This window comes from Pan troglodytes, chromosome 19 (genome assembly GCF_028858775.2).
Source record: "Pan troglodytes isolate AG18354 chromosome 19, NHGRI_mPanTro3-v2.0_pri, whole genome shotgun sequence".
NCBI lineage: Eukaryota > Metazoa > Chordata > Mammalia > Primates > Hominidae > Pan > Pan troglodytes.
Genome location: NC_072417.2, coordinates 28,043,479 through 28,068,570, shown reverse-complemented (window position 1 = coordinate 28,068,570; position 25,092 = coordinate 28,043,479). Strand labels below are relative to the sequence as shown.

Sequence of the window (25,092 nt, the reverse complement as noted above, 5' to 3'; positions counted from 1 at the left end):
GCTTGAGCCTGGGAGACGGATGTTGCAGTGAGCCGAAATCTTGCCACTGCACTCTAACCTGGGTGACAGAGTGAGACTCTGTCAAAAGAAAAGAAAGGGAGGGAGAGAGAGAGAAAGGGGGAAGGAAGGAAGGAAGGAAGGAAGGAAGGAAGGAAGGAAGGAAAGAAGAAGGAAAGAAGGAAAGAGTAAGTTTTACTGTACAAACTCTTATTTGTTCTCCAGAACTTACTCCCTAGGACCCATCCAGGACACCTTCCCTGATCAACCCCAACCTCCCCCACAAAGCTGAAACCCTTCCTCTGTGCTCCAAGTAATCACCTAAGGCTCATCATTACACGGCGGGTGCCTGCAGTCCCCCCTAAATTAGAAGCTCCTTGAGGACAAGGATGCTTTTACTCAGTGACCACCACAAACTTGATGTTTGTAGAATGAATAAATAAAAACACCTTTAGCTCAGCATGTCTCAAAGTAGCTTCCAAAGCTGCCCTACCCAATACAGAAATCACTAGCCCCATATGGTTATTTAAATTTAAATTAATTAAAGTTAAATAAAATTTGGCCGGGCGTGGTGGCTCACGCCTGTAATCCCAGCACTTTGGGAGGCCAAGGCGGGAGGATCATGAGGTCAAGAGATCAAGACCATCCTGGCTGACACGGTGAAACCCCGTCTCTACTAATAATACAAAAAATTAGCCGGGCATGGTGGCGGGTGCCTATAGTCCCAGCTACTAGGGAGGCTGAGGCAGGAGAATGGCGTGAACCCGGGAGGCAGAGCTTGCAGTGAGCCAAGATTGCGCCACTGCACTCTAGCGTGGGCGACAGAGCTAGACTCTGTCTCAAAAAAAAAAAAAGAAATGTCACACACATACCCTGAGCTTGTGTGTGACATAAATTTGAGAAACACTGGATTAAACATATAACGAGAACTTTACCACAGAACTTCTCAGAACCATGATATACTCGTATACAATGAGAATCTCTAAGAAGACTGACGATAAAACAAAGCAATATCCTTTAAACTTACTTGACCAAGGAATTTCATGTACCCAGGATTTCCAAAATACATTTTGGGAAATTCTACCTGAACAGTAAGTTCCCAGAGGACAGAGATGGTATTGAATTTATATCTGTTTCTCTAGCATCTAGCCCAAGAACTGATATACAATAGGTCCTCAGGAAGTTTTTATTGCTTTGAATAGATGAATTCTACTAACTAGTTGCCTTCTGGAAAAATCTTACCTTAAAATAAATTTCTGTTAGTAAAACCTATTCATCACCATCATAAGACTGGATATCTAGTTCAGCTGTCTCTGCTGGAGGAGTGGAAGCCTCCAAAGATTTAAGAAGAAAGCTGTCGGCCGGGTGCAGTCACTCACGCCTGTAATCCCAGAACTTTGGGAGGCCAAGGAGGGTGGATCACGGGGTCAAGAGATCAAGACCATCCTGGCCAACATGGTGAAACTCCGTCTCTACTAAAAATACAAAAACTAGCCGGGCGTGGTGGCGCATGCCTGTAATCCCAGCTACTCAGGAGGCTGAGGCAGGAGAATCGCTTGAACCCAGGAGGCAGTGGTTGCAGAGAGCCAAGATCGCACCACTGCACTCCAGCCTGACGACAGAACAAGACTCCATCTCAAAAAAAAAAAAAAAAGGAGAGGAAGAAAGCCGTCTGCTCAATCACCTGGGTTTGGCAAACTTTCCATCCATGTGCAATTTCCCTCTCACCAAAATACACTGCTCTGTTCAGCCATCTTTCACTAGTACTCCTGGGTGAACAGGAGCAAAACACAGAGTGCTTAAATACCATCAGTGTTCAGAACCACCATACTGTGAGGCCAGGGCTAGTGTCTGATATCCATCAGAAAGCTGGGAGCCTGCCTGGGCAGGATGACCATAACGTTCCGGCGAGCGTTTTGTTTATTTATAACTGATGTCCCCATAGCGAGTGCTTGGCAAAGAACTGAACCTTGCTGGATACCAACCTGCAGGGGGAGCTGGATGTCCCCACTAAACACTGACCCTCAAATGCCGGGAGAGAAAACCCCAATTATGCATGTTCCGAGGGATGCCATTCGTCAAAATGAATTTATGGTCTTCACATTCTGAATTCTGTTCAGCAGATTTCTGCTAACTGTATCAATAAAGCACGGCTACTTCAGAGATCCAAAAATGCTTTCTACATGACGAACTGTTTTACACAGCAGGATCTGGCCTATTCAAGTCTTAATCATTCTATCACAGTAGAAGCTCTGAACCACCACAGGCCCCCAGGGCAGGAGACCCTCTGTGTGGCCACCACGCATGTGGCTAGCCCCACCTGACCCTGCAGCTGCTCTCAAATCCTCTCTGCTCTTCTGAATATTCAACACCCCAACTACTCCTAAGTGCCCTCTACTCGCATAACATTGGGCCAAAGAGCCTCTTGACTCTGAAGGAAGAATAAATTACTAATTTTGCACAGCACTTGAGAGGTCACAAAGGTCTTTCATATCTATTTACTTCTGTTACTTCAGCCTCTTTCTCTTTCTTCCCTTTCCCATCAGTGTTTACACATCTCAAGACTCTTCTATTGGTCTGTTTGTTGTTTGAGACAGGGTCTCGCTCTGTCACCCAGGCTGGAGTGCAGTGGTGCTCCCGGATTCAAGCAATCCTCCCACCTCAGCCTCCTAAGTAGCTGGGACTACAGGTGCACACCACCATGCTTAAATTTTTTTTTTTTTTTTTTGAGATGGAGTCTTGCTCTCTCGCCCAGGCTGGAGTGCAGCGGTGAGATCTCAGCTCACCGCAAGCTCTGCCTCCCGAGTTCACACCATTCTCCTGCCTCAGCCTCCCGAGTAGCTGGGACTACAGGCACCCACCACCATGCCCGGCTAATTTTTTGTATTCTTAGTAGAAGCGGGGTTTCACCATGTCAGCCAGGATGGTCACGATCTCCTGATCTCGTGATCTGCCCACCTCGGCCTCCCAAAGTGCTGGGATTACAGGTGTGAGCCACCATGCCAGGCTAATTTTCTTTTTCTGAGACAGAGTCTCACTCTGTTGCCCAGGCTGGAGTGCAGTGGCACAATCTCGGCTCACTGCAACCTCTGCCTCCTGGGTTCAAGCGATTCTTCTGCCTCAGCCTCCCGAGTAGCTGGGACTACAGGCACGCGCCACCATGCCCGGCTAATTTTGGTATTTTTAGTAGAGATGGAGTTTCACTCTGTTGGCCAGGCTGGTCTCGAACTCCTGACCTCATGATCCACCTGCCTCGGCCTCCCAAAGTGCTGGGATTACAAGCGTGAGCCACTGTGCCCAGCTGCCTGACTTTCGTATTTTTTGCAGAGATGGGGTTTTGCCGTGTTGTCAAGGGTGGTCTCAAATTCCTGGTCAAGTGAGTTGCCCACCCACACTGGCCTCCCAAATTCCTGGGATTACAGGTATGAGCCTGGCCTAGATTCTTCTATTTTTAAAAGAGTTTCCTACACACCCCACACTTCCATTTAACCACCACCCCATCTCTGCTACTCTTCACACATATAAAAGTTTTTTTTTTTTAATTTTACTTTTTTCTTTTTTTTTTTGAGACAGATTCTCACTCTGTTGCCCAGGCTGGAGTGCAGCAGCACGATCTCGGCTCACTGCAACCTCCACCTCCCAGGTTCAAGCAATTCTCCTGCCTCAGCCACCTGAGTAGCTGGGATTACAGGCATGCGCCACCACATCCAGCTTATTTTTGTATTAGTAGAGACAGAGTTTCGCCATGTTGGCCAGGCTGGTCTTGAACTCCTGACCTCATGATCCACTCCCTTGGCCTCCCAAAGTGCTGGGATTACAGGTGTGAGCCACTGAACCCGGCCTTTTTAATTTTACTTTTTTAGTAGAGATAGGGTCTATGTTGTCTAGGCTGGGCTCAAACTCCTGGCCTCAAGTGATCCTCCTACCTCGGCCTCAAAAAGTGCTGGGATTACAGGTGTGAGCCACCACGCCCGGACCACATAAGAGTTTTCTACACTCCCTGGCTCTACCTGCACACCTTCTATTGACTATTCAACCCACTCCAATCACTTCTGTCCTGACCACTCTATGAATCTTCTCATTAAGGTCACTGACAAACTCTTCATGTTAAACCTAATGGATCCTTCTCTGTTCTGATCTTACCTGACTTCCCAGCAGCATCTGACCCCTTGAAACATTCCCTCACCCCTCAATCCTCTCTTGGCTTTTCTTGATAACACTCTCACTTTTCTTCCCTACTCTCTGGCCCCTTCTCTTCAGACTCCTATGAGGAATTATCCTCCTAAGTGTGTTCCTTAAATGAGATTGGTTCCTCAGGAAGTTGGGTTTAGTCACTTCTTTGCTCACTCTCCCTGCTGTCTCTGCACAATCTCATCCATGCCCATAGCTTTGATTACCATCAGTAGCTGGTGACTTCTAAACCAAAAGCTCCAGTCTAGAACTGTCCTTTTGAGTACCAGACACGTATGTTCAACTGCCTACCGAGTATCCTCTTTTTGATACCCCACAGTCTTCTTAAATTTAAAAGGCCAAGATCAAACATGTTATCCTCACCCACATCCCAACCCTACTCTGCTCTTCCACTGTCTCATGATCCATCAGCTATCTAATGTCCAAACCAGAAACCTAAGCGTTATCCTTGACCTCTTCTCCTCTCTCACTCTGCTCGTCCCATTAATCAAATTGTTTCAATGCCACTTCCTAAACTGTTCTTAAATTCATCATTTTTTTCTGCTGCCACTTCCCAATTTTGTGCTAGTATCATTTCTCGCCTGAATTACAGCAAGAGCCTAAATCAGGGGTTGGAAAACTACAGTTTGCAAGTCCAATTTGGCTCATCACTGTTTTTCTTAATCAAATTTTATTAGAACACAGCTATACCCATTTGTTTACAGATGGGCTATACCTATTTTTGAGCTGTAATGACAGAATAGTGATGAGAGAGACTATTCAGTCTGCAAAGCTGAAAATACTTACTATTTGGGTCCTTTAAAGACAAAATATGCCAGACTCAATGATATCCCCATCTTCTGTCTTACCTCCCTCCAACTCGTTCTTCAAACTATAACCAGAGTGATCTTTTTAAAATTAATCCACAAATGTCCCTAATTAATCTACAAAGTCAAGGAAATCTGGATTAAAATATAATAGGATTTTTATGGTAACTTAACAAATTGATTCTAAAATTTGTCTGGAAATGAAATGTCTGAAAACAGCCAAAAAATTTTTGAAAAATAAAGAAACTAAGTGAAGATTTGTCCACCAAGGTATCAAAACATACTATAAAGCTCTAATAAAGTTCTGGTGCAACAAAAGAGAAAGAGGCCGGGCGCGGTGGCTCACGCCTGTAATCCCAGCACTTTCGGAGGCTGAGACAGATGGATTACGAGGTCGGGAGTTCAAGACCAGCCTGGCCAAGATGGTGAAACCCCATCTCTACTAAAAATACAAAAATTAGCTGTGCGTGGTGGTGGGCATCTATAATCCCAGCTACTTGGGAGGCTGAGGCAGAGAATTGCTTGATGCTTGAACCCAGGAGGAGGAGGTTGCAGTGAGCCGAGATCGCACCACTGCACTCCAGCCTGGAAGACAGAGTGATACTCCGTCTCAAAAAAAAACAGAGAAAGATACCAATGAAATATACTAGGGTGTCAAAAAATGGACCCTTGTGTACAAGAGAATTTAAAATTTAAGATATGACAAAGACTGGCCTATTCAATAAAGACAGTTGAGCCATTATCCATCTATTTGAACAAATAATAAATGTGGATCCCATCCTCATACCACAATAAATTCTAAATGGATCAAACAAAGTAAATACAAAAAATAAAAGTCCAGTGTTGGCAGAAATTAGAGAATATATTTTTCATTTTATTATGTATGTATGTATTTATTTATTTTGAGATAGGATCTCACTCTGTCACACAGGCTAAAGTGTGATCTCAGCTCACTGCAACTGCGCCTCCGCGGTTCAAAGGATTCTGCTGCCTCAGCCTCCCGAGTAGCTGGGATTACAGATGTGCGCCACCATCAGCTAATTTTTATATTTTTAGTAGAGACAGGGTTTCACCATGTTGGCCAGACTAGTCTTGAACTCCTAACCTAAGGTGATCCGCCCACCTCGGCCTCCCAAAGTGCTGGGAGCCACCACACCCGGCCTGTTGTTAATAATGAGATTTTCCCTTCAGATTTCCCCTTCCCAGATCCCGTTGTCTCAGACTGATGGGATTTTCTCCACAGCCTCTTGACTGGCTCACCAATTGTTGTGCTGGGCCCCTATTCACTAGGGATGGCACCAGGTTCAAGAGGCTGAAGGGACCTGGAGACAGCAGATGACACATAGGGTTTTGCTAGGCGGAACTTATATGCAGGGACAGTCCAGGGGCGGTGGGCTGGACAGGAGAACCGCCTGTAATTTTTTTTCTTAGTATGCAAAAATTTTTTATGTTTTTGTTGTCAGTTTTATCCTTTTTTCCCCTTACTGGACTTTTGTCTTCCTTAAGGATTTTTCTGCTTCAAAGATTTAAATAAACCAGGCGCGGTGGCTCACGTCTGTAATCCCAGCACTTTGGGAGGCCGAGGCGGGCGGATCACGAGGTCAGGAGATCGAGACCATCCTGGCTAACACTTTCGTGAAACCCCATCTCTACTAAAAATACAAAAAATTAGCCGGGCGCAGTGGCGGGCGCCTGTAATCCCAGCTACTCAGGAGGCTGAGGGAGGAGAATGGCATGAACCCAGGAGGCGGAGCTTGCAGTGAACCCAGATACTGCCACTGCAGTCCGGCCTGGGCAGAAGAGCGAGACTCCATCTCAAAAAAAAAAAAAACAAAGATTTAAATATTAGGTTCGAGACCCGCCTGGCCAACATGGAGAAACCCTGTCTCTACTAAAAATACAAAGATTAGCCGGGCGTGGTGGCACCCGCCCATAGTCCCAGCTACTTGGAGGCTGAGGCAGGAGAATGGCTGGAACCGGGGAGGCTAAGGTTGCAATAAGCCGAGATCGCACAGCTGCACTCCAGTCTGGATGAAGGAGTGAGATTCTGTCTCACAAAAAAAAAAAAAAAAAAAAAAAAAAAAAAAGCCGTAACAAAAAAAAATAGAAAAATAGGCAAATTATATTTATTTGTGTATTTATGAATACATAAATTATATATTAATAAATACATAGGCCGGGCGCAGTGGCTTACACCTGTAATCCCAGCACTTTGGGAGTCCAAGGTGGGTGGACCACATGAGGTCAGGAGCTTGAGAACAGCCTCGCTAACATGGAGAATCCCCGTATCTACTAAAAATACAAAAATTAGCTGGGCATGGTGGCGCATGCCTGTAATCCCAGCTACTCGGGAGGCTGAGGCAGGAGAATTGCTTGAACCCGGGAGGCAGAGGTTGCAGTGAGCCAAGATTATGCCACTACACTCCAGCCTGGGCGACAGAGGGAGACTCCATCTCAAAAAAAAAAAGAAAGAAAAGAAAATGCACATTATAATATGATATAATTATTTGCCTCTGGAAAAAGTTTTAAAAGATTCTGGCCAGGCGCGGTGGCTCATGCCTATAATCTCAGCACTTTGGGAGGCCGAGGTGGGCGGATCACGAGGTCAGGAGATCGAGACCATCCTGGCTAACAAGATGAAACGCATCTCTACTAAAAATACAAAAATTAGCCAGGCGTGGTGGTGGGCACCTGTAGTCCCAGCTACTTGGGAGGCTGAGGCAGGAGAATGGCGTGAATCCAGGAGGTGCAGCTTGCAGTGAGCCAAGATTGCACCACTGCACTCCAGCCTGGGCGACACAGCGAGACTCCATCTCAAAAAAAAAAAAAAAAAAAAAAAAAAATTATATCCAGCGTTGGCAAAGGTATGGGGAAATACTGTCAGACATTACGGATGGGGTATAACCTAATCCAATCATTTTCAGGGGGAAATTTGCAGGATCTACTATAATTTAGTATGTGTATATTCTTCAAATCAGATATTCCATTGTGAGGTATCCACCCTAGAGAAATACTTCGAGATATGCAGACAGGTAGGTATAAGGATATTCAGTGAAACATTGATTATAACAGTAAAAAATTACAAACAACCTAAATTAAAGTACATATGGGCTGGGCCAGGCACAGTGGCTCAAGCCTGTGATCCCAGCACTTTGGGAGGCCGAGGCGGGCAGATCACTTGAGGTCAGGAGTTTGAGACCAGCCTGGCCAACATGATGAAACCCTGTCTCTACTAAAAATTAAAAAATGGGCCAGGTGTGGTGGTACATGCCTGTAATCCCAGCTACTTGGGAGGCTGAGGCAGGAGAATCACTTGAACCCAGCGGCGGGGACAGGACGAGGTTGCAGTGAGCCAAGATCGTGCCACTGCTCTCCAGCCTCGGCGACAGAGCAAGACTTCATCTCAAAAAAAAAAAAAAAAAAGTACATATGGAATATTATGTAGCAGTGGTTTAGGGGTGAGCTCCATGGCTCACGCCTATAATCCCAACACTCTGGGAGGCCAAGGTGGGTAGATTGAGCTCAAGAGTTCAAGATGAGCCTGAGCAACATGGCGAAACCGTGTCTCTACACAAAATGCAAAAATTGGCTGGGTGTTTTGGTGCGCACCTGTAGTCCAAGCTACCTGGGGGGCTGAGGCAGGAGGATGGCTTGAGCCAAGGAAGTCAAAGCTGCAGTGAGCCACTATTGTGCCACTGCACTCCAGCCTGGGCAACAAAGCAAGGATCCTGACTCTACACATTTTGTTTTTTTTGAGACAGAGTCTCGCTCTGTCAACCAGGCTGGAGTACAGTGGTTCGATCTTGGCTCACTCCAACCTCCGCCTCCCGGGTTCAAGTGATTCTCCTGCCTCAGCCTCCCGAGTAGCTGGGACTACACGTGCATGCCACCACGCCCAGGTAATTTTTTGTATTTTTAGTAGAGATGGGGTTTCACCATGTTGGCCAGGATGGTCTCAATCTCCTGACCTCATGATCCACCCGCCTCGGCCTCCCAAAGTGCTGGGATTACAGGCGTGAGCCATCACGCCCAGCCTCTAAAAAAAATTTTTTTTTTTTTTTTTTTTGAGACGGAGTCTCGCTCTGTTGCCCAGGCTGGAGTGCAGTGGCGCGATCTCTGCTCACTGCAAGCTCCGCCTCCCGGGTTCACGCCATTCTCCTGCCTCAGCCTCCCGAGTAGCTGGAACTATAGGCACCCGCCACCACGCCCGGCTAATTTTTTGTATTTTCAGTAGAGACGGGGTTTCACCATGTTAGCCAGGATGGTCTCGATTTCCTGACCTCGTGATCCGCCCGCCTCGGCCTCCCAAAGTTCTGGGATTACAGGCATGAGCCATTGCGCCCAGCCTAAAAAAATTTTTAATAAAAAAAAATATATGTGTCAACTGAGAAATACTATTCAGCAGTTAAAAAATAAGAAGAAGAAGAATGAGGCCAGGCATGGGTGGATCACACCTGTAATCACAGCACTTTGGGAGGCCAAGGCAGGAGGATCGCTTGAGCCCAGGAGTTTGATACCAGCCTGGGCAACAAAGGGAGACCCCGTCTCTACAAAAATGTAAAAATTATCAGCCTGGGCAACATAGGAAGATCCCATCTTTACAAAAAAATTTAAAAATTAGCCAGGCATGGTGGTGCATGACTGTAGTCCCAACTCCTTGGGAACCTGAGGTAGGAGGATTACTTGAGCCCAGAAGGATGAGGCTACAGGAAGCTGTGATCCTGCCATTGCACACTCCAGCCTGGGTAACAGAGCAAGACCCTGTTTCAAATTTAAAAAAATAAATGAAAAGAATGTACTACTAACATATACAACATAAATAATAAATCTCAAAAACATTTATGTTAAACAAAAGACAGTATACGAACTATATCCCATCTGACTACATTACTAAGAAATCCAAATAAAGGCAATTGTGGGAGAGGGGAGTGGACTAGAAAGCGGTAAAAGGGAACTTTCTGAGAGAACAGAAATGCTCTGTATCTTATTTTGGATGCTGGTGACATGGGTACATACAATTGCTAAAACTCACTAAATAGGCCGGGCGTGGTGGCTCATGCCTGTAATTCCAGCACTTTGGGAGGCCAAGGCAGGTGGATCACGAGGTCAGGAGTTCGAGACCAGCCTGACCAACATGGTGAAACCCCGTCTCTACTAAAAATACAAAAAAACTGGCCAGGCGTGGTGGAGGACACCTGTAATCCCAGCTACTCCGGAGGCTGAGGCAGGAGAATAGCTTGAACCTGGGAGGCGGAGGTTGCAGTGAGCTGAGATTGCCCCACTGCACTCCAGCCCAGGCAACAGAGCGAGACTGCATCTCATAAAAAAAAAAACAAAAAACAAAAAACGAAAAACAACAACAAAAAAAACCCTGACTGAATTGATCTTAAGATGTTTGTATGTTCTGAGACGAAGTTTTGCTCGTTGCCCAGGCTGGAGCACAATGGCGCGATCTCGGTTCACTGCAACCTCCGCCTCCCAGGTTCAAGCAATTCTCCTGCTTCAGCCTCCCAAGTAGCTGGGATTACAGACGCCCACCACCACGCCCGGCTAATTTTTGTATATTTAGTAGAGACGGGGTTTCACCATGTTGGTCAGGCTGGTCCTGAACTTCTGACCTCAGGTGATACACTCGCCTCGGCCTCCCAAAGTGCTGGGATTACAGGATTGAGCCACTGCGCCCAGCACAAGATCTTTGTATGTTATGCTATGTTAATTAAAATATGTATATTTTTACGGAAGTCTTGTCATGTGACTCCTCCACTTAAAACCCTTTAAATGATTATTTGTCACCCTAAAATAAAGTCCAAATTCCTTAGCATCACTCAAAAGTCTGTTACAATCTTATCATTCTCTCTCCCTAAACCACTCTCCTCCTTAAAGTGCCAGCCTAGCAGTTCTAAAGGTACGGTTCAGGAACTCCTCAGGGTCCCCAAGACCTTTCAGGGGGTCTAGGAAGTCAAAATTATTTTTAAAATACTACTAAGATACTGTTTACCTTTTTGCTCTTTTTCTCTCACAATTGTACAGTGGATTGTCCTGGAAGCTCCATAACATGTGAGAATATGATATTATTAAATGCATCAACAATTGTAATATCTATATAACTTAGTCATGGATATTGTCCAAATTACCAATTCATGATGTGACAAAAATCATGCATAGATAAAAGATCTATTCAAGGTGCAACAAACAGACCAGTTAATTTTATTTCATTTTATTTTTTATTGAGACAGAGTCTTGCTCTGTCACCCAGGGTGGAGTTCAGTGGCATGATGTCGGCTCACTGCAGGCTCCACTTCCCGGGTTCAAGCGATTCTCCTGCCTCAGCCTCCTGAGTAGCTGGGATTACAGGTGCGCACCACCACACCCGGCTAATTTTTTGTATTTTTAGTAGAGACAGAATTTCACCATGTTGACCAAGCTGGTCTTGAATTCCTGACCTCAGATGATCCACCCACCTCAGCCTCCCAAAGTGCTGGGATTACAGGCAGGAGCCACCATGCCTGGCCAATAATATATATGTTTTAATATTTGAAGAAATTTATTCTGAGTCAAATATGAGTAACCATGGCCCTTCAGGAGGTCCTGAAAACATGTACCCAAGGTGGTTGGGTGCAGCTTGGTTTTATACATTTTAGGGAGGCATGAGATCAAATACAATCAAATATATTTAAGAAAAGTCTCAAAATTTTTAAGACTGTAAAGGGGTCCAGGGACTGAGCACAGTGGCTCATACTCATAATCCCAGCCTTTAGGAGGACAAGGAAGAAGGATTACTTGAGGCCAGGAGTTCAAGACCAGACTGGGCAACATAGTGAGACCCCGTTTCCACAAAAAATACAAAAAAAGAAAAAGGAGAAAAAAGAAAAGAAAAAGGGGTCCTGAGAGCAAACTCCTTTTCTCTAGCCATACCAAATTATTTTCAGTTCCTGAACAACATTATGTGATTTTTGCCTCCCACCGTGTACATATGCTTTTCTCTGCTTTGCACACAAACTCTCCTCAATGTGCCGGCTAACTCACACTCAACATTCAGGTCTTGGTTTAAACATCACTTCCTCCACAAAGCCTTCCTTGATTGTTCACACTGGACTGGGTGCCTTTCCCATGTATTCTCATAACAAGGACAGTCCCAACTTAACAATGGTTCACCTTACAATTTTTTGACTTTATTTTTTAATTTTATTTATTTTATTTTTTGAGATGGAGTCTCGCTCTGTCACCAGACTGGAGTGCAGTGGCACAATCCTGGCTTACTGCAACCTCTGACTCCCTGGTTCAAGCGATTCTCCTGCCTCAGCCTCCCAAGTAGCTGGGATTACAGGCACTCGCCACCATGCCCGGCTAATTTTTGTATTTTTAGTAGAGACGGGGTTTCACCATGTTGTCCAGGAGGGTCTCGATCTCCTGACCTCGTGATCCGCCCACCTCGGCCTTGCAAAGTGCTGGGATTAAGGCGTGAGCCACCACACCCCACCTTAATTTTTCGACTTTATGATGGTGTAAAAGAGATACACATTCAGGCTGGGCGTGGTGGCTCAAGCCTGTAATCCCAGCACTTTGGGAGGCCGAGGCAGATGGATCACTTGAGGTCAGGAGTTAGAGACCAGCCTGGCCAACATGGTGAAACCCTGTCTCTACTAAAAATACAAAAATTAGCGGGGCATGGTGGTGCACGCCTGTAATCCCAGCTACTCAGGAGGCTGAGGCAGAAGAATTGCTTGAGCCCAAGGAGATGGAGGTTGCAGTGAGCCGAGATCGCACTACTGCACTCCAGCCTGGGGGACAAGAGTGAAACTCCGTCTCAAAAAAAAAGAGATACGCATTCAGGTCAGGCACGGTGGCTCATTGGAGGCCGAGGTGAGTGGATCACCTGAGGTCAGGAGTTCGAGACCAGCCTGGCCAACACAGTAAAACCCCGTCTCTACTAAAACTACAAAAATTAGCTGGGTGTGGTGGTGCAGGTTTGTGGTCCCAGCTACTCGGGAGACAGGCAGAAGAATCACTTGAGCCCAGGAGGTGGAGGTCACAGTAAGCAGAGATCACGCCACTGCACTCCACCCTGGGTGACAGAGTAAGACCTTGTCTCAAAAAAAAATATGAGATACACATTCAGTAGAAATTGTACTTCAAGTGCTCATACATGTAAGCTATTATCCTCAGTGAAATAACTGAGGAATAGAAAGTCAAGGAGGTTGCAGTGAGCTGAGATCAGCCATTGCACTCCAGCCTGGGCGACAGAGCAATACTCCGTCTCAGTAAATAAAAAGAAAGTCAAATACCACATATTCTCACTGATAAGTGGGAGCTACACAACGTGTGCACATATAGAGTGAACTAACAGACACTGGAGAATATAAAAGGTGGGAAGGTGGGAGTGGGGTGAGGGTTGAAAAATTACTTATTGGGTACAGTGTTCACTACTAGGGTAATGGGTATACTAAAAGCCCAGATTTCACCACGATGCAATGTATGCACATAAGAAATCTGCACTTCTGGCTGGGCGTGGTGGCTCACGCCTATAATCCCAGCACTTTGGGAGGCCAAGGCAGGCGAATTACCTGAGGTCGGGAGTTCGAGACCAGCATGACCAACGTGGAGAAACCCAGTCTCTACTAAAAATACAAAATTAGCCGGGTGTAATGGCATGCGCCTGTACTCCCAGCTACTTGGGAGGCTAAGGCAGGAGAATCGCTTGAACCTGGGAGGCAGAGGTTGCGGTGAGCCAAGATCGCGCCATTGCACTCCAGCCTGGGCAACAAGAGCTAGACTCTGTCTCAAAAAAAAAAAAAAAAAAAAAAAAATTTGCCAGGATTGGTGGTGGGCGCCTGTAATCCCAGCTACTCGGGAGGCTAAGGCAGGAGAATTGCTTGAACCCGAAAGGCAGAGGTTGCAGTGAGCCAAGATTGTGCCACCGTACTCCAGCCTGGGTGACAGAGTAAGACTCCTTCTCAAAAAATAAAAATAAGGCTGGGCGGCCGGGCACAGTGGCTCACGCCTGTAAACCCAGCACTTTGGGAGGCCGAGGCGGGAGGATCACGAGGTCAAGAGATCAAGACCATACTGGCCAACATGGTGAAACCCCATCTCTACTAAAAATACAAAAATTAGCTGGGCGTAGTGGCACACGCCTGTAGTCCCAGCTACTCAGGAGGCTGAGGCACGAGAATCACTTAAACCTGGGAGGCAGAGGTTGCAGTAAGCCAAGATCATGCCACTGCACTCTAGCCTAGTGACAGAGCGAAACTCTGCCTCAATCAATCAATCAATCAATCAATAAAAAATAAGGCTGGTGTGGTGGCTCATGCCTGCAATCCCAGCACTTTGGGAGGCCGAGGTGGGTGGATCACCTGAAGTCAGGAGTTCGAGACCAGCCTGGCCAAAATGGTAAAACCCCATCTCTACTAAAAATACAAAAATTAGCCGGGTGTGGTGGCGGACGCCTGTAATCCTAGCTACTCAGGAGGCTGAGGCAGGAGAATCACTTGAACCCAGGAGGCAGAGGTTGCAGTGAGCCGAGATCAAGCCATTGCACTGCAGCCTGGGCAACAAGAGCGAAATCCCGTCTCAATAAATAAATAAACAAACAAACAAACAGGCTTTGTGTTAGATGATTTTTCCCAACTGTAAGTTAGTGTGTTCTGAGCACATTTAAGGTAGGTAGATGGCCAGGCACGGTGGCTCACACCTGTAATCCCAGCACTTTGGGAGGCCAAGGCGGGCGGATCACAAGGTCAGGAGTTCAAGACCAGCCTGGCCAATATAGTGAAACCCTGTCTTTACTAAAAATACAAAAATTAGCCAGGCGTGATGGCAGGCACCTGTAGTCCCAGCTACTCGGGAGGCTGAGGTAGGAGAATCGCTTGAACCCGGGAAACGGAGGTTGCAGTGAGCCGAGGTCACGCCACTGCACTCCAGCCTGGGTGATAGAGCAAGACTCTGACTCAAAAAAAAGGTAGGTAGATGACCTTTGGCAAGTTATGTGTATTAAGTACATTTTCAGCTTATGAGTGGTATATCAGCACATCACCCCATTGTAAGTTGAGGAGCATCTGTACTCTATCCTAATCTTTATCATAAACCCATCTAGTGACTGCTTATTTACATGTCTATATTACCCACTAAATTCTCTGTGTACTGACATCGGGTTTTGTTCGCAGCTATATTCCCCAGGGGCTAGCACTGTCTGGCACATAAAAGCATTCATGAGTATTTGTTGATAGAATAAGTGAATGTAATCCTCTTTTTTTCTTTTGCTTGTTGTTGTTTTTAATAGACGGAGTCTTGTTCTGTTGCCCAGGCTGGAGTGCAGTGGCACAATCAGTGCTCACTGTAGCCTCAAACTCCTGGGCTCAAGCAAGCCTCCTACCTCCACCTTCTGAGTAGGTGGGGCCACAGGCCTGTGCTACCTGCTACCACTCCCAGCAGAATAAGTGAATGTAATATTCATCACAACAAATGAAGTATTATTATTTTTATGAGAACACTGAAACTCAGTGAAATGATCTGTTCAAACAGATCAATCTAGAATCTTACTCTTTCATCTAGAAAGAGTAAGCTGACAATTGTACAACTGCACCCCAAATTGTGTTTGTTTGTTTCTTTCCTGAGACAGGGTCTCACTCTGTTGCTCTGGCTGGAGGGCAGTGGCAGGATCATGGCTCATTGCAGTCTCGACCTCCCAGGGCTCAGGTGATCCTCCCACCTCAGCCTTCCAAGTAGCTGGGACTACAGGGGCACCACCACGCAGGGGTAACTCTTTGTATTTTTGGGTAGAGACTGGGTTTTGCCATGTTACGCAGGCTGGTCTTGAACTCCTGGGCTCAAGCAATCCGCCTGCCTCAGCCTCCCACAATGCCGGGATTACAGCCATGAACCACCGGGGCCCAAATGCACTCCAAGTTTTTTACCCCCAGAACTCTCACTTCTTGGTAGGGGTTTGCGGGAAGCTTACCTGGGAACTAATGGCATACTTCAGGTAGGACAAGATGAGAGGATTGGGGGATGGTCCAATCATGGCCTGCTCTAGTAACGCATCTGCAAGAGGAATAGCAAAACACAACTGAGTGATTACAACTTCTCTGGGTTTATCCCTCCCATCTTTCTTTCCCAGTTCACTTGAGACCTGCCAGGTTGAGAATATCCCAGGTGGCTCCTTTAGGAAAGAATTTCTTCATGTTGATTGCCCATTGGTAGTCACTCCAACGCTCCTTCCAGGCTTGCAAAATGGCTTGCTTCAGGTTGACCACCTTCATTATTTCACTCTGAGCAGGTGGCAGCGGTGGCGGCCAGCTTTGAGGTGAAAGAAATGGAGCTAAAGAAAAGGACATGAGGTTCTAAGGAGAACCGGGGAAGGCAGAATTAAATAGAAAGGAGAAGATGCGGGAAGATTCAAGCGAGGCAGACGAATTTGAAAGAAAAAGAGCTAAAGGGATAAGGTAAGATCCTGTCAGACTCTCTCCTCCTGAACCGCCCTTCCTTAAACTGGGGCACTAAGAAGAAAGTATCGGCCGAGCGCAGTGGCTCGCACCTGTAATCCCAGCACTTCGGGAGGCAGAGGCGGGCGAATCACCGGAGGTCAGGAGTTCGAGACTAGCCTGACCAACATGGAGAAACCTCGTCTCCACTAAAAATACAAAATTAGCCGGGCTTGGTGGTGCATGCCTGTAATCCCAGCTACTCGGGAGGCTGAGGCAGTAGAATCGCTTGAACCCGGGAGGCAGAGGTTGTTGGGGTGAGCCGAGATCACACCATTGCACTCCAGCCTGGGCAACAAGAGCAAAACTCCGTCTCTCAAATAAATAAATAAAGAAGTATCAAAGGGACTAATAGATTAAAGAGGGCATCAAGGAGTTAAGGCAGTCCTGGTTGCCTAATTACGCCCTTAGCTCTAAAAGCGTCCGTTGGCCACCACCATTCCAAGTCCAGATTTGCTCCCTCATTTCCTCCACCTTCTCCAGCCCTGTAACTATACCTCCCAATTTCCTTTTCATCCACCACCTCCCCAAATTTAAGCCTACCGCACAATCCAGTTCTAGGTGGTAGGCATCGCCATTTTGGCACTTGTCAAGAAGCTCACTTTCTATTGGCTGGGAGTAACAAACGCCGACCAATAGGAATGCAGCAAGGAACGCCCCGCTGTCTTCTGGGAATGGTAGTTCCTTGGACTGAAACCGTATTTGTCTGCGCTGGCGAGGAAACTAAGGGACTCGTCTAGTCGGCCCGCATTGTTCTTCTCCTTTAAGGGAGGACATCCAGGAGCTGAGGCACTACAGAGACTCAGGGACTCGAGGGAGCTCGAAAGGCCGCTCACAACCCGGCGTCGCCCACGACGTCACTGTCGGCCGGGCTTCTCCATCATATTCCGACACCCTTTCATTCGTTAGCCCCTAGTTAGTAGGTGCGGCAAGGGTGTGGCGTGGGGGCAAGGGTGTGGCGTTCAGCAATAAGGTCTTTCTCCTTTCCTGGGCTCTTTCTGTTCTCCTAAGCCCCTGGAGCTACCAGAGCTATTCTCATTTCCACAACTATATTCTAAAAGCGACACCGAGGTGCCTTAGTTGCACACATATCACCGTCCCCGAATCTTACAGTCCTATCAGAATCTCCAGGCCCTCCATACAGCTTGGATACAAGGGAAAGTAAAGAGGAAACTAAGGTGAAGGTGATCAAAATCAAAGGAATTCTGAGAAACTGTCACAACTAAGAGGGCTAAGGAGACCTGATGACTAAATGTAATGTGGTTTTCTGAATGCGATCATGGAAGAGGAAAAGAATACTGGGTAAAAACTAAGGAAATCTAAATAAAGGGTGGACTTTAATTAATAATAATGTATCAATATTAGTTCATTAGTTGTTACAAATGCATAATACTAATGCTGTTAATAAAAAGAGAAATTGGGTGCAGAATATGTGGGGACCCTCTATTACCTTCCATTTTTTTCCTGTAAATTAAAAACTTTTTTTTTAAAGTTTCTTCTTGTTGTTGTTGTTGTTTAAATCTTGCTTATCCCAAAGATCCATATATAAATTATGCCCAGGGCCTTGGCCATAGCCTTTCCTTCCCCCAGTGAGAAACCCGAAAGCAAATGTTACCCACCTCTGGAGGCTCCAATGTCTGAGCCTTCTTATGCATAGCCCTCATCCCTCCCCATGCTATGGACTGGTCATCCCTAACATTTACAACCAGGAATAAGAGTAAATTACTCGGGAGGCTGAGAAAGGATCACTTGAGCTCGGGAGTTCAAATCCAGCCTGGGCAACATAATGAGACTCTCAGCTCTACCAAAATACATAAATAAATAAACATGGAGGCCTTTAGCCAGGGCCCAATATCCTAGTTCACAAGTTCAAGCTCAATCTGTATTCCTCAACAACGATTCTTTTTTTTTTTTTTTTTTTGAGATGGAGGCTTGCTCTGTTGCCCAGGCTGGAGTGCAATGGCACAGTCTCAGCTCACTGCAACCTCTGCCTCCCAGGTTTAAGCAATTCTCCTGCCTCAGCCTCCCAAGTAGCTGGGATTACAGGCGTGTGCCACCACATCCGACTAATTTTTGTATTTTTAGTAGAGACAGGGTTTCGCCATGTCGGCCAGGGTGGTCTCAAAATCCTGACCTCAGCCACCCACCTTGGCCTCCCAGAGTGCTAGGACTGTAGGTGTGAGCCACCGTGCCCAGCCTCCAACAACCATTCTTTGCTCACCCTTTGAGTGGCAAAATCAGTCCTTGGGAGGATAAATCTGGGAGAGCAGCCCACTTAAGGCTCTGGAAGCAAAACTGTGGCCATTTGGGCAGAGAATTACAGCGCCCTGGGTGTCTGGAGAATGGTCTAAACAGGGAGTCAAGAACTTCTGTTCCAAAGGGGAGAGTGTGGCTGAAGGAGGGTCAGATCATGTCCTCCTGCGGTTGGTACTGCCTATGGCCTTTCTTCCTCCCCATACATTCAATGCACACCCCTCTCTTAGGCTCCCTTTGTGCCTGCCCAAGTGACACCATTGGGGAATAGTGTGTATACAAAACAGCTGCCAAATATATGTTGCCAAAGCTTCTAAAGCAGGAAAGAGGGAAATACATTCCTCACCTCACCTTCCAGATGACCCCCGGCCACTCCACTCATACTTGAGACTGCCACAAACCCTGCTTCTCCTCAGTCTCTCACATATCTGACTTCCCCTGTTCTCCCAGGCCCCTCACTCTACCTTTGCCTGCTCCCCTGCTGTCATTCTGTGCCTGTAGCCGCAGCCTAAGGCCCTCCACCTGGAGCCATTCCTGGATCATCCTGGAGCCCCTGTCGCATACCTCAGAGCCCAAAATGCCTCTCTTGGAGAGAAGCTGTCAACTGTGCGTCCGGTCTACACAGGACTGGGGACTATTTGGGCCCTGAGGATGATGATATTTTGAGCTCAAACCATTCCCTCTGGCAGGGAGCCTGGCAGATTTCTAGGGAGGTGCCTCCTCCCCACTTCGCAGTGACAGGGAGGCGGCTTTTGTAGTCAGGCCATCTGCCTTCTCTGTCTCCCCACCTCCCACCAGCAGCCCTTTCTCTAGGCTTGGCAAGGTTTCCCCAAAGGCTGGACTCCTATGTACAAGGGCTCCCTTAGCTCTGGGCAAGGACCGTTTTTAGTTTATCCACTTTGACCTCCCTGCCTCTCTAGTCTGTAAACATCAGAGGCAGCCTTTCCTATATCACCTCTTCCTTCCACACCACAATATCTTCCTAGGGACCCCCTTGGGCTCTCTGGCTCACTGCAAGCATGGGACCCCATGATAATCCTCCAAAGGGTGAAGAGAGATGCTAACATTTCCTTTGGGTGTACAAAAAAATAGCCCCCCAGCCGGGCGCGGTGGCTCACACCTGTAATCCCTGCACTTTGGGAAGCCAAGGCAGGCAGATCACCTGGGGTTAGGAGTTCGAGACCAGCCTGACCAACATGGAGAAACCCCATCTCTACTAAAAAACAAAATTAGCCGGGCATGGTGGCGCATGCCTGTAATCCCAGCTGCTCGGGAGATGGAGGTAGGAGAATTGCTTGAACCCAGGAGGCGGAGGTTGCGGTAAGCTGAGATTGCACCATTGCACTCCAGCCTGGGCAACAAGAGCGAAACTTCGTCTCAAAAAAAAAAAAAAGCCCTCCAGCCCATCTCAAAGCCCCGTCCTACTTACCCCACTTTCTTTTGCTGTTCATTTCCTCTCAACAGGGACAGGGGCCGAGCTCCCATCTCTGCCCTCCTAGTCCCGAGCCCCAACCTCTTTCTTCATCTTGTTGCCTACCTTGGCTAGAGAGAGAAGAGGGGAAGGTGGAAGTCAACCAGTCAGAGTGATATGACAACCCTGGAGAAGTGTCAGAAAAGCAGCTAGGCCAGAGTGGGGTAAGAGGTGGCAAGGAACAGGGTTCTGGGTACCCAAAGGGAAGGGAACATTCCTTATCTATCTAGGCTAGAAAACAGTATAAAGAAAAGTGGCAAGAGTCCAGACCCAAAAACCCAGAAACACTGAAATCGTTGGTAAAGCATACAAGGCACAGAGGGTGTCAGCTTCCCTTCTCTCCATAGGGAAACTGAGTCATTCCTTTTCCCTAAGTGGAACATTTTCCTCTGGAAGCTTGCCTGGGTCCCCCCACTATGGGCAGCAGGTGGATGGGAAAAGAAAGACAGTCACTCCCACACACTTATACACAGCTGGCTCCAAACCAGTCTCCTCCTCATACCAGTCACCAAATCAAAATCCCTGCTTTCTGTCTATCTGGGGGAGGGAATGATGGGAAAGAGGCCTGCAAGGTGGCTGCACCTCAGGGACTCAGGGACAACCCCTGGATCCCCCACAGTTGCCTGTCTCTGTCTTCCCACTGCCCCAGGAGAGTGAAAGGCAGAATTTGAATCAACTCTTGGAATAGCTTCCCCTCTAACACCCTGGAGGACGCCTTCTCTCTCCATACTCCCAGCACAGAGAAGAGAAGTGCTGTGATCCTGAGGCCCGGACCGGACAGTGGCTGGGAAGGGAGGGCAGCCTGCCATTTCCTTTGTATGGCCCCTCCCTCCAGGCCCTGAGAGCTGCTCTGCTTTACACTTTTGGCTTCCATATCATACTACCCTATCCCCTCCTTTAACTGGAGTGGGAGAACTGCGGAAAGGTAAGCCCCAAACTCTGATGGTAAAGGAGACTTCCCTGCTCCCCCTCCTCTCCTCTCTCCTGCTGGCAAAGATAGGATGAGAAGACTCTAAGGGAAAGTGAAACCAGAAGCTGGGAGCATTTGGGGAATCTAATACTTGGCACATATTAAATGCTTAAAAAAAAAAAAGTGTCAGGCTGGGTGCGGTGGCTCACGCCTGTAATTCCAGCACTTTGGGAGGCCGAGGCAGGCGGATCATGAGGTCAGGAGATCGAGACCATCCTGGTTAACACAGTGAAAGCCCGTCTCTACTAAAAATACAAAAATTAGCCAGGCATTGTGGTGGGTGCCTGTAGTCCCTGCTACTCGGGAGGCTTAGGCAGGAGAATGGTGTTAACCCGGGAGGCGAGCTTTCAGTGAGCCAAGATCACACCACTGCACTCCAGCCTGGGTGACAGAGCAAGACTCCATCAGGAAAAAACAAACAAACAAACAAAAAAAACAGTGTCAGATTAATGAATAAAATTAGGAGAAACCCTGAAAGACAGCCTGGAAAAGGTGTCAGCTTCTTTTTCCATTTCTCACCTTAGCTACCAAAAGCAAGGCTCAGCCAGGCCTGGTCCCTTCCCTGGCTCCCTCTTTTGTGACCCATAGCAATAGCGCCTGATGGGACAAAGGGGAGAATTAAGTGGCCACTTTCTCTTACCAGGTAATTGCTAATTTGCCAGTCTCTCATCTCCTGCATCAGCCTCCCAAGTAGCCAGAACTGAAGGTCTGCACCACAACACCCAGATAATTTGTGGGTTTTTGTTTTTGGTTTTTTTTTTTTTTTTGAGATGGAGGTCTCACTATGTTGCCCAGGATGGTCTTGAACTCATGACCTGAAGAGATCCTCCCACCTCAGCCTCCCAAAATACTGGTGATGTCAGCCACCTTGCCCAGCCTGCTCTCCAACTTTCTTTCCTCCATTTGCACCACTCTTTTTGATTGGGAAACCCCTAGGAGGGAGAAACATCTGAGCTTTGAGTTCTCTTGGCTGGTAGTACCTCAGTTTCCTCTGCTGTCTTTCCAGAGCACCCCCAATAAGTTCAGCTCTGTCTGCAGAGTCTAGAGGTATATGCTGGACATGTCATCACTTGCTGACCTAGGGTCCAAGAGGTCAAGATGAGATAGAGGAAGGGATTTACTGAGGCCCAGGCCACAGAGCTTGTTCCATGGTGGCTGGTAGAGGGGCCTGTCTCCTGTTTCCCCAAACTGCTAGAGATGTGTAAGGCTTTTGAGCAGGGGTAGAGGATGCTGTGTGGCGTTTTAGCTGCCAGACTTTGAAAAAAACCTCTTCAGAAAGATATCTGGATACCTTGGTTCCTAGGGGTCGTATCCTCAAGAAATCTTAGGGTGCTTCCTAGCAACAGTCTGGAAGGAAGGGAGGGAGAGATGGAGGGAGAGAGGGAGGGGCCTAGGCATGGCTGTTCTGATGGGAGCCCAGAGAACAGGCTGTTCCTGCTACCTCCTTAGCAACGGAAATCTCAGCTGGAGGGGCCATCAGACATATCCTCTTGGAGGGTCTATCCAGCCTTATTCATGCCACCCCTACCCTCCTCATAGATTCGGGGAATGCTCTGAAGCAGAGGTGGGGAATGGGAGGGGACAGCCCTGGTGGTGGGGGGGGTTTCATGACAAGGACGGAAAAGGAGCTGAGGATGAACTCAATCTGAGAAGAGCTAGCAGCTTCAAGAAATGGGTGGGCAGGGTGAGTGGGGTGGGAGGACAGATGAGGCAACACAGGGACAGTGGCTATACGCCCAGACATGGGCTGGATCCTGGCACCTGGGGAGAGGCCTGCTTTGAAGGCAGTGTGCCCTTCACTTTGCCCTGCCCAGACCTGTCACCAGTCCATACTGGGAGCCCAAGAAAAAGAGAGAGGTAAAAAGAAGATGGGGGTGGCCGGGGACGGTGGTTCATGCCTGTAATCCCAGCACTTTGGGAGGCCAAGGCAGGAGGAGCACTTGAGGCCAGGAGTTCAAGACTAGCCTGGCCAACATGGTGAAACCCCTTCTCTACCAAAAAAACAAAACAAAACAAAACAAAGCAAAAAAACAAAAATTAGCTGGGCATGCTAGCACATGCCTACAATCCCAGCTACTTGGGAGGCTAGGACATGAAAATCCCTTGAACCCAGGAGACGGAGGTTGCAGTGAGCCAAGATTGTGCCACTGCACTCCAGCCTGGGCAAAAGAGCAAGACTCTGTCTCAAATAATAATAATAATAATAAATTTTAAAAAGCAGAAGATGGGACTGGTAAACCCTTGTCTTTGAGTGCTCCACTCTGCCCCTCAGGGAAAAAAAAAAAAAAAAAAAGTGGAACAGGAGGCACTTCATTTTCTATGGCTCTGGGTTTAGGATTTCAGAAAGTCGTCACCACCCAACATTATAGGGCCTTGCATCAAAGAGAGATATGGTGGGGAAAGCCAGAATGGAAGAGAGACAAAACCGTAGCACCTTCCTCCTCCCCCTCTGGACACCATCACTCCTGCCCTGATCCAGATTACTGCTGGCCCTCCTCACTGCCTCCTAGTTCTGCCTTTGTGATGCAGAGTATAAATGTATCTCATGCATTGGGATTCCCTCCCAGCTCCTTGAGCAGCCCAATTCCAAGGGACTAGTTCCATACAGGGTAGAGTACAGACCCTGAGCACTACATACTGCAGCCTTGCTCCCCAGGGTTCCGGCCAAACCTGATCACCGAGGAGGTGGCATCGACTGGCAGACAGCCAACCTCAGTGCACCTCATTCCACTCACTGCACTGACTCTGCACACTGCAGCCTCCTGCCCCACACTGCAGCTGTTGCTTGTCTCCTGTGAGCCCAGACTGAACACAGGTTCGCTTACTGCCTGGAGGCTCCGTACGCTGCAGCCTCAATCCCCCATTACAGCTGCCACTGCACACCACAGGCTCCCTTCACCCATGGCATGCCCTCAACACCACCACTGCACTCTGCACGCCATAGGTTTCATCCCAGCTGCTCTTCTCATCTCCATGGTTCCAGGGACCCCAAGAGAGGTACCCTCCCCTCCGCCAAGCATTACGAACTCCAGCACCCCCTGTGAAAGAAGTGGTTCCAACAGCACTGAGGATGCAGGTGGCTGAGACTAAGACATGAGCAAGGGCAGCCCAACTTGGGTAAGCTGTGGCTCAGAATCCCACACTCGCCAAGTGACTCTGCCCAGTATAAACTGGGCGATTAGCCGAGCAGCTCCCCCTAACACACACACACTTACACACACACACACTCACACACCCCTCCCCAAGAGCAGACTATGTAGCCAGGGCCCCACCCTGAGAGCCGTGGGAAGGCTGTGGCCCCCGCTGGTAAAACTGGGCTAATGACAGCAGGGGAACCGGCGGGGCCAGGGGGGTGCTGGGGTAATTAGGGCTCAGCCTGGGGCTAGGAGATCCTGAGATGAAAGGTGCTCTGGCGTCACTGGGTTGGTTTTATGTCCATGAATGCAGGTGTGTGGTGTGTGTATGTGTGTGCTGGGGGTGGGGCTGGCACGGTGGAGACCTCTCCTTTGGGTTGGGTTAGGGGGTCCATTTGTATGCAGCCCACCGTCTTCCTTAGATTGACTCTGGTACCATTTGGATTTTTGTGGGAGCAAACATGGGGGGAAATACCACCACCTGGGAGCTAGGAATTGAGGGGGTATGGCAGATCTTGTCCCCTCCCCGAGCTCAGGAGAGGGAGCAGATTGTTGGGGGAAATGGCTGGTGACAGAGAATAGAAAGAGCCTATATGGAGAAGGGTGACGTTGGAAAAGGGAGGCAGTGGATCGGTATTGATGTTAGAAATGAGACAGGAGGGAGGTAACAGGGAATGAACCCCCACAAGGATTAAAAACGTAAGATGATTGAAGTTAAAAGGACATCAGGGGTCACCTGCCCAGCCCTCGCAGCTGAAGGTTGAGGAAGCTCTGCCCCGACAGCAGTGGC

At 47.9% G+C, this 25,092-nt stretch overlaps 1 protein-coding gene across 34 annotated transcripts in view; it reads right to left on the bottom strand.

The window, feature by feature from the left end:
- MED24 (mediator complex subunit 24) overlaps nucleotides 1-17,480 on the bottom strand; it is a 35,483-nt gene extending 18,003 nt beyond the window's left edge. For 11 of the 34 annotated variants that reach the window (XM_024350329.3, XM_024350333.3, XM_024350334.3 and 8 more), the window contains exons 1-3: nucleotides 17,018-17,060; nucleotides 16,123-16,333; nucleotides 15,952-16,034 (exon numbers count right to left, since the gene is read on the bottom strand). In XM_024350329.3, coding sequence (XP_024206097.1) covers nucleotides 15,952-16,034; nucleotides 16,123-16,327 — 288 coding nt within the window. In that variant the 5' untranslated portion in view covers nucleotides 16,328-16,333; nucleotides 17,018-17,060. Of the gene's footprint in view, nucleotides 1-15,951; nucleotides 16,035-16,122; nucleotides 16,334-17,017 lie in introns of all 34 variants that reach the window. The other 23 variants (XM_009432234.4, XM_054671532.2, XM_063799613.1 and 20 more) reach the window with 6 other exon arrangements.
- Between the last annotated feature and the right edge of the window lie 7,612 nt (nucleotides 17,481-25,092).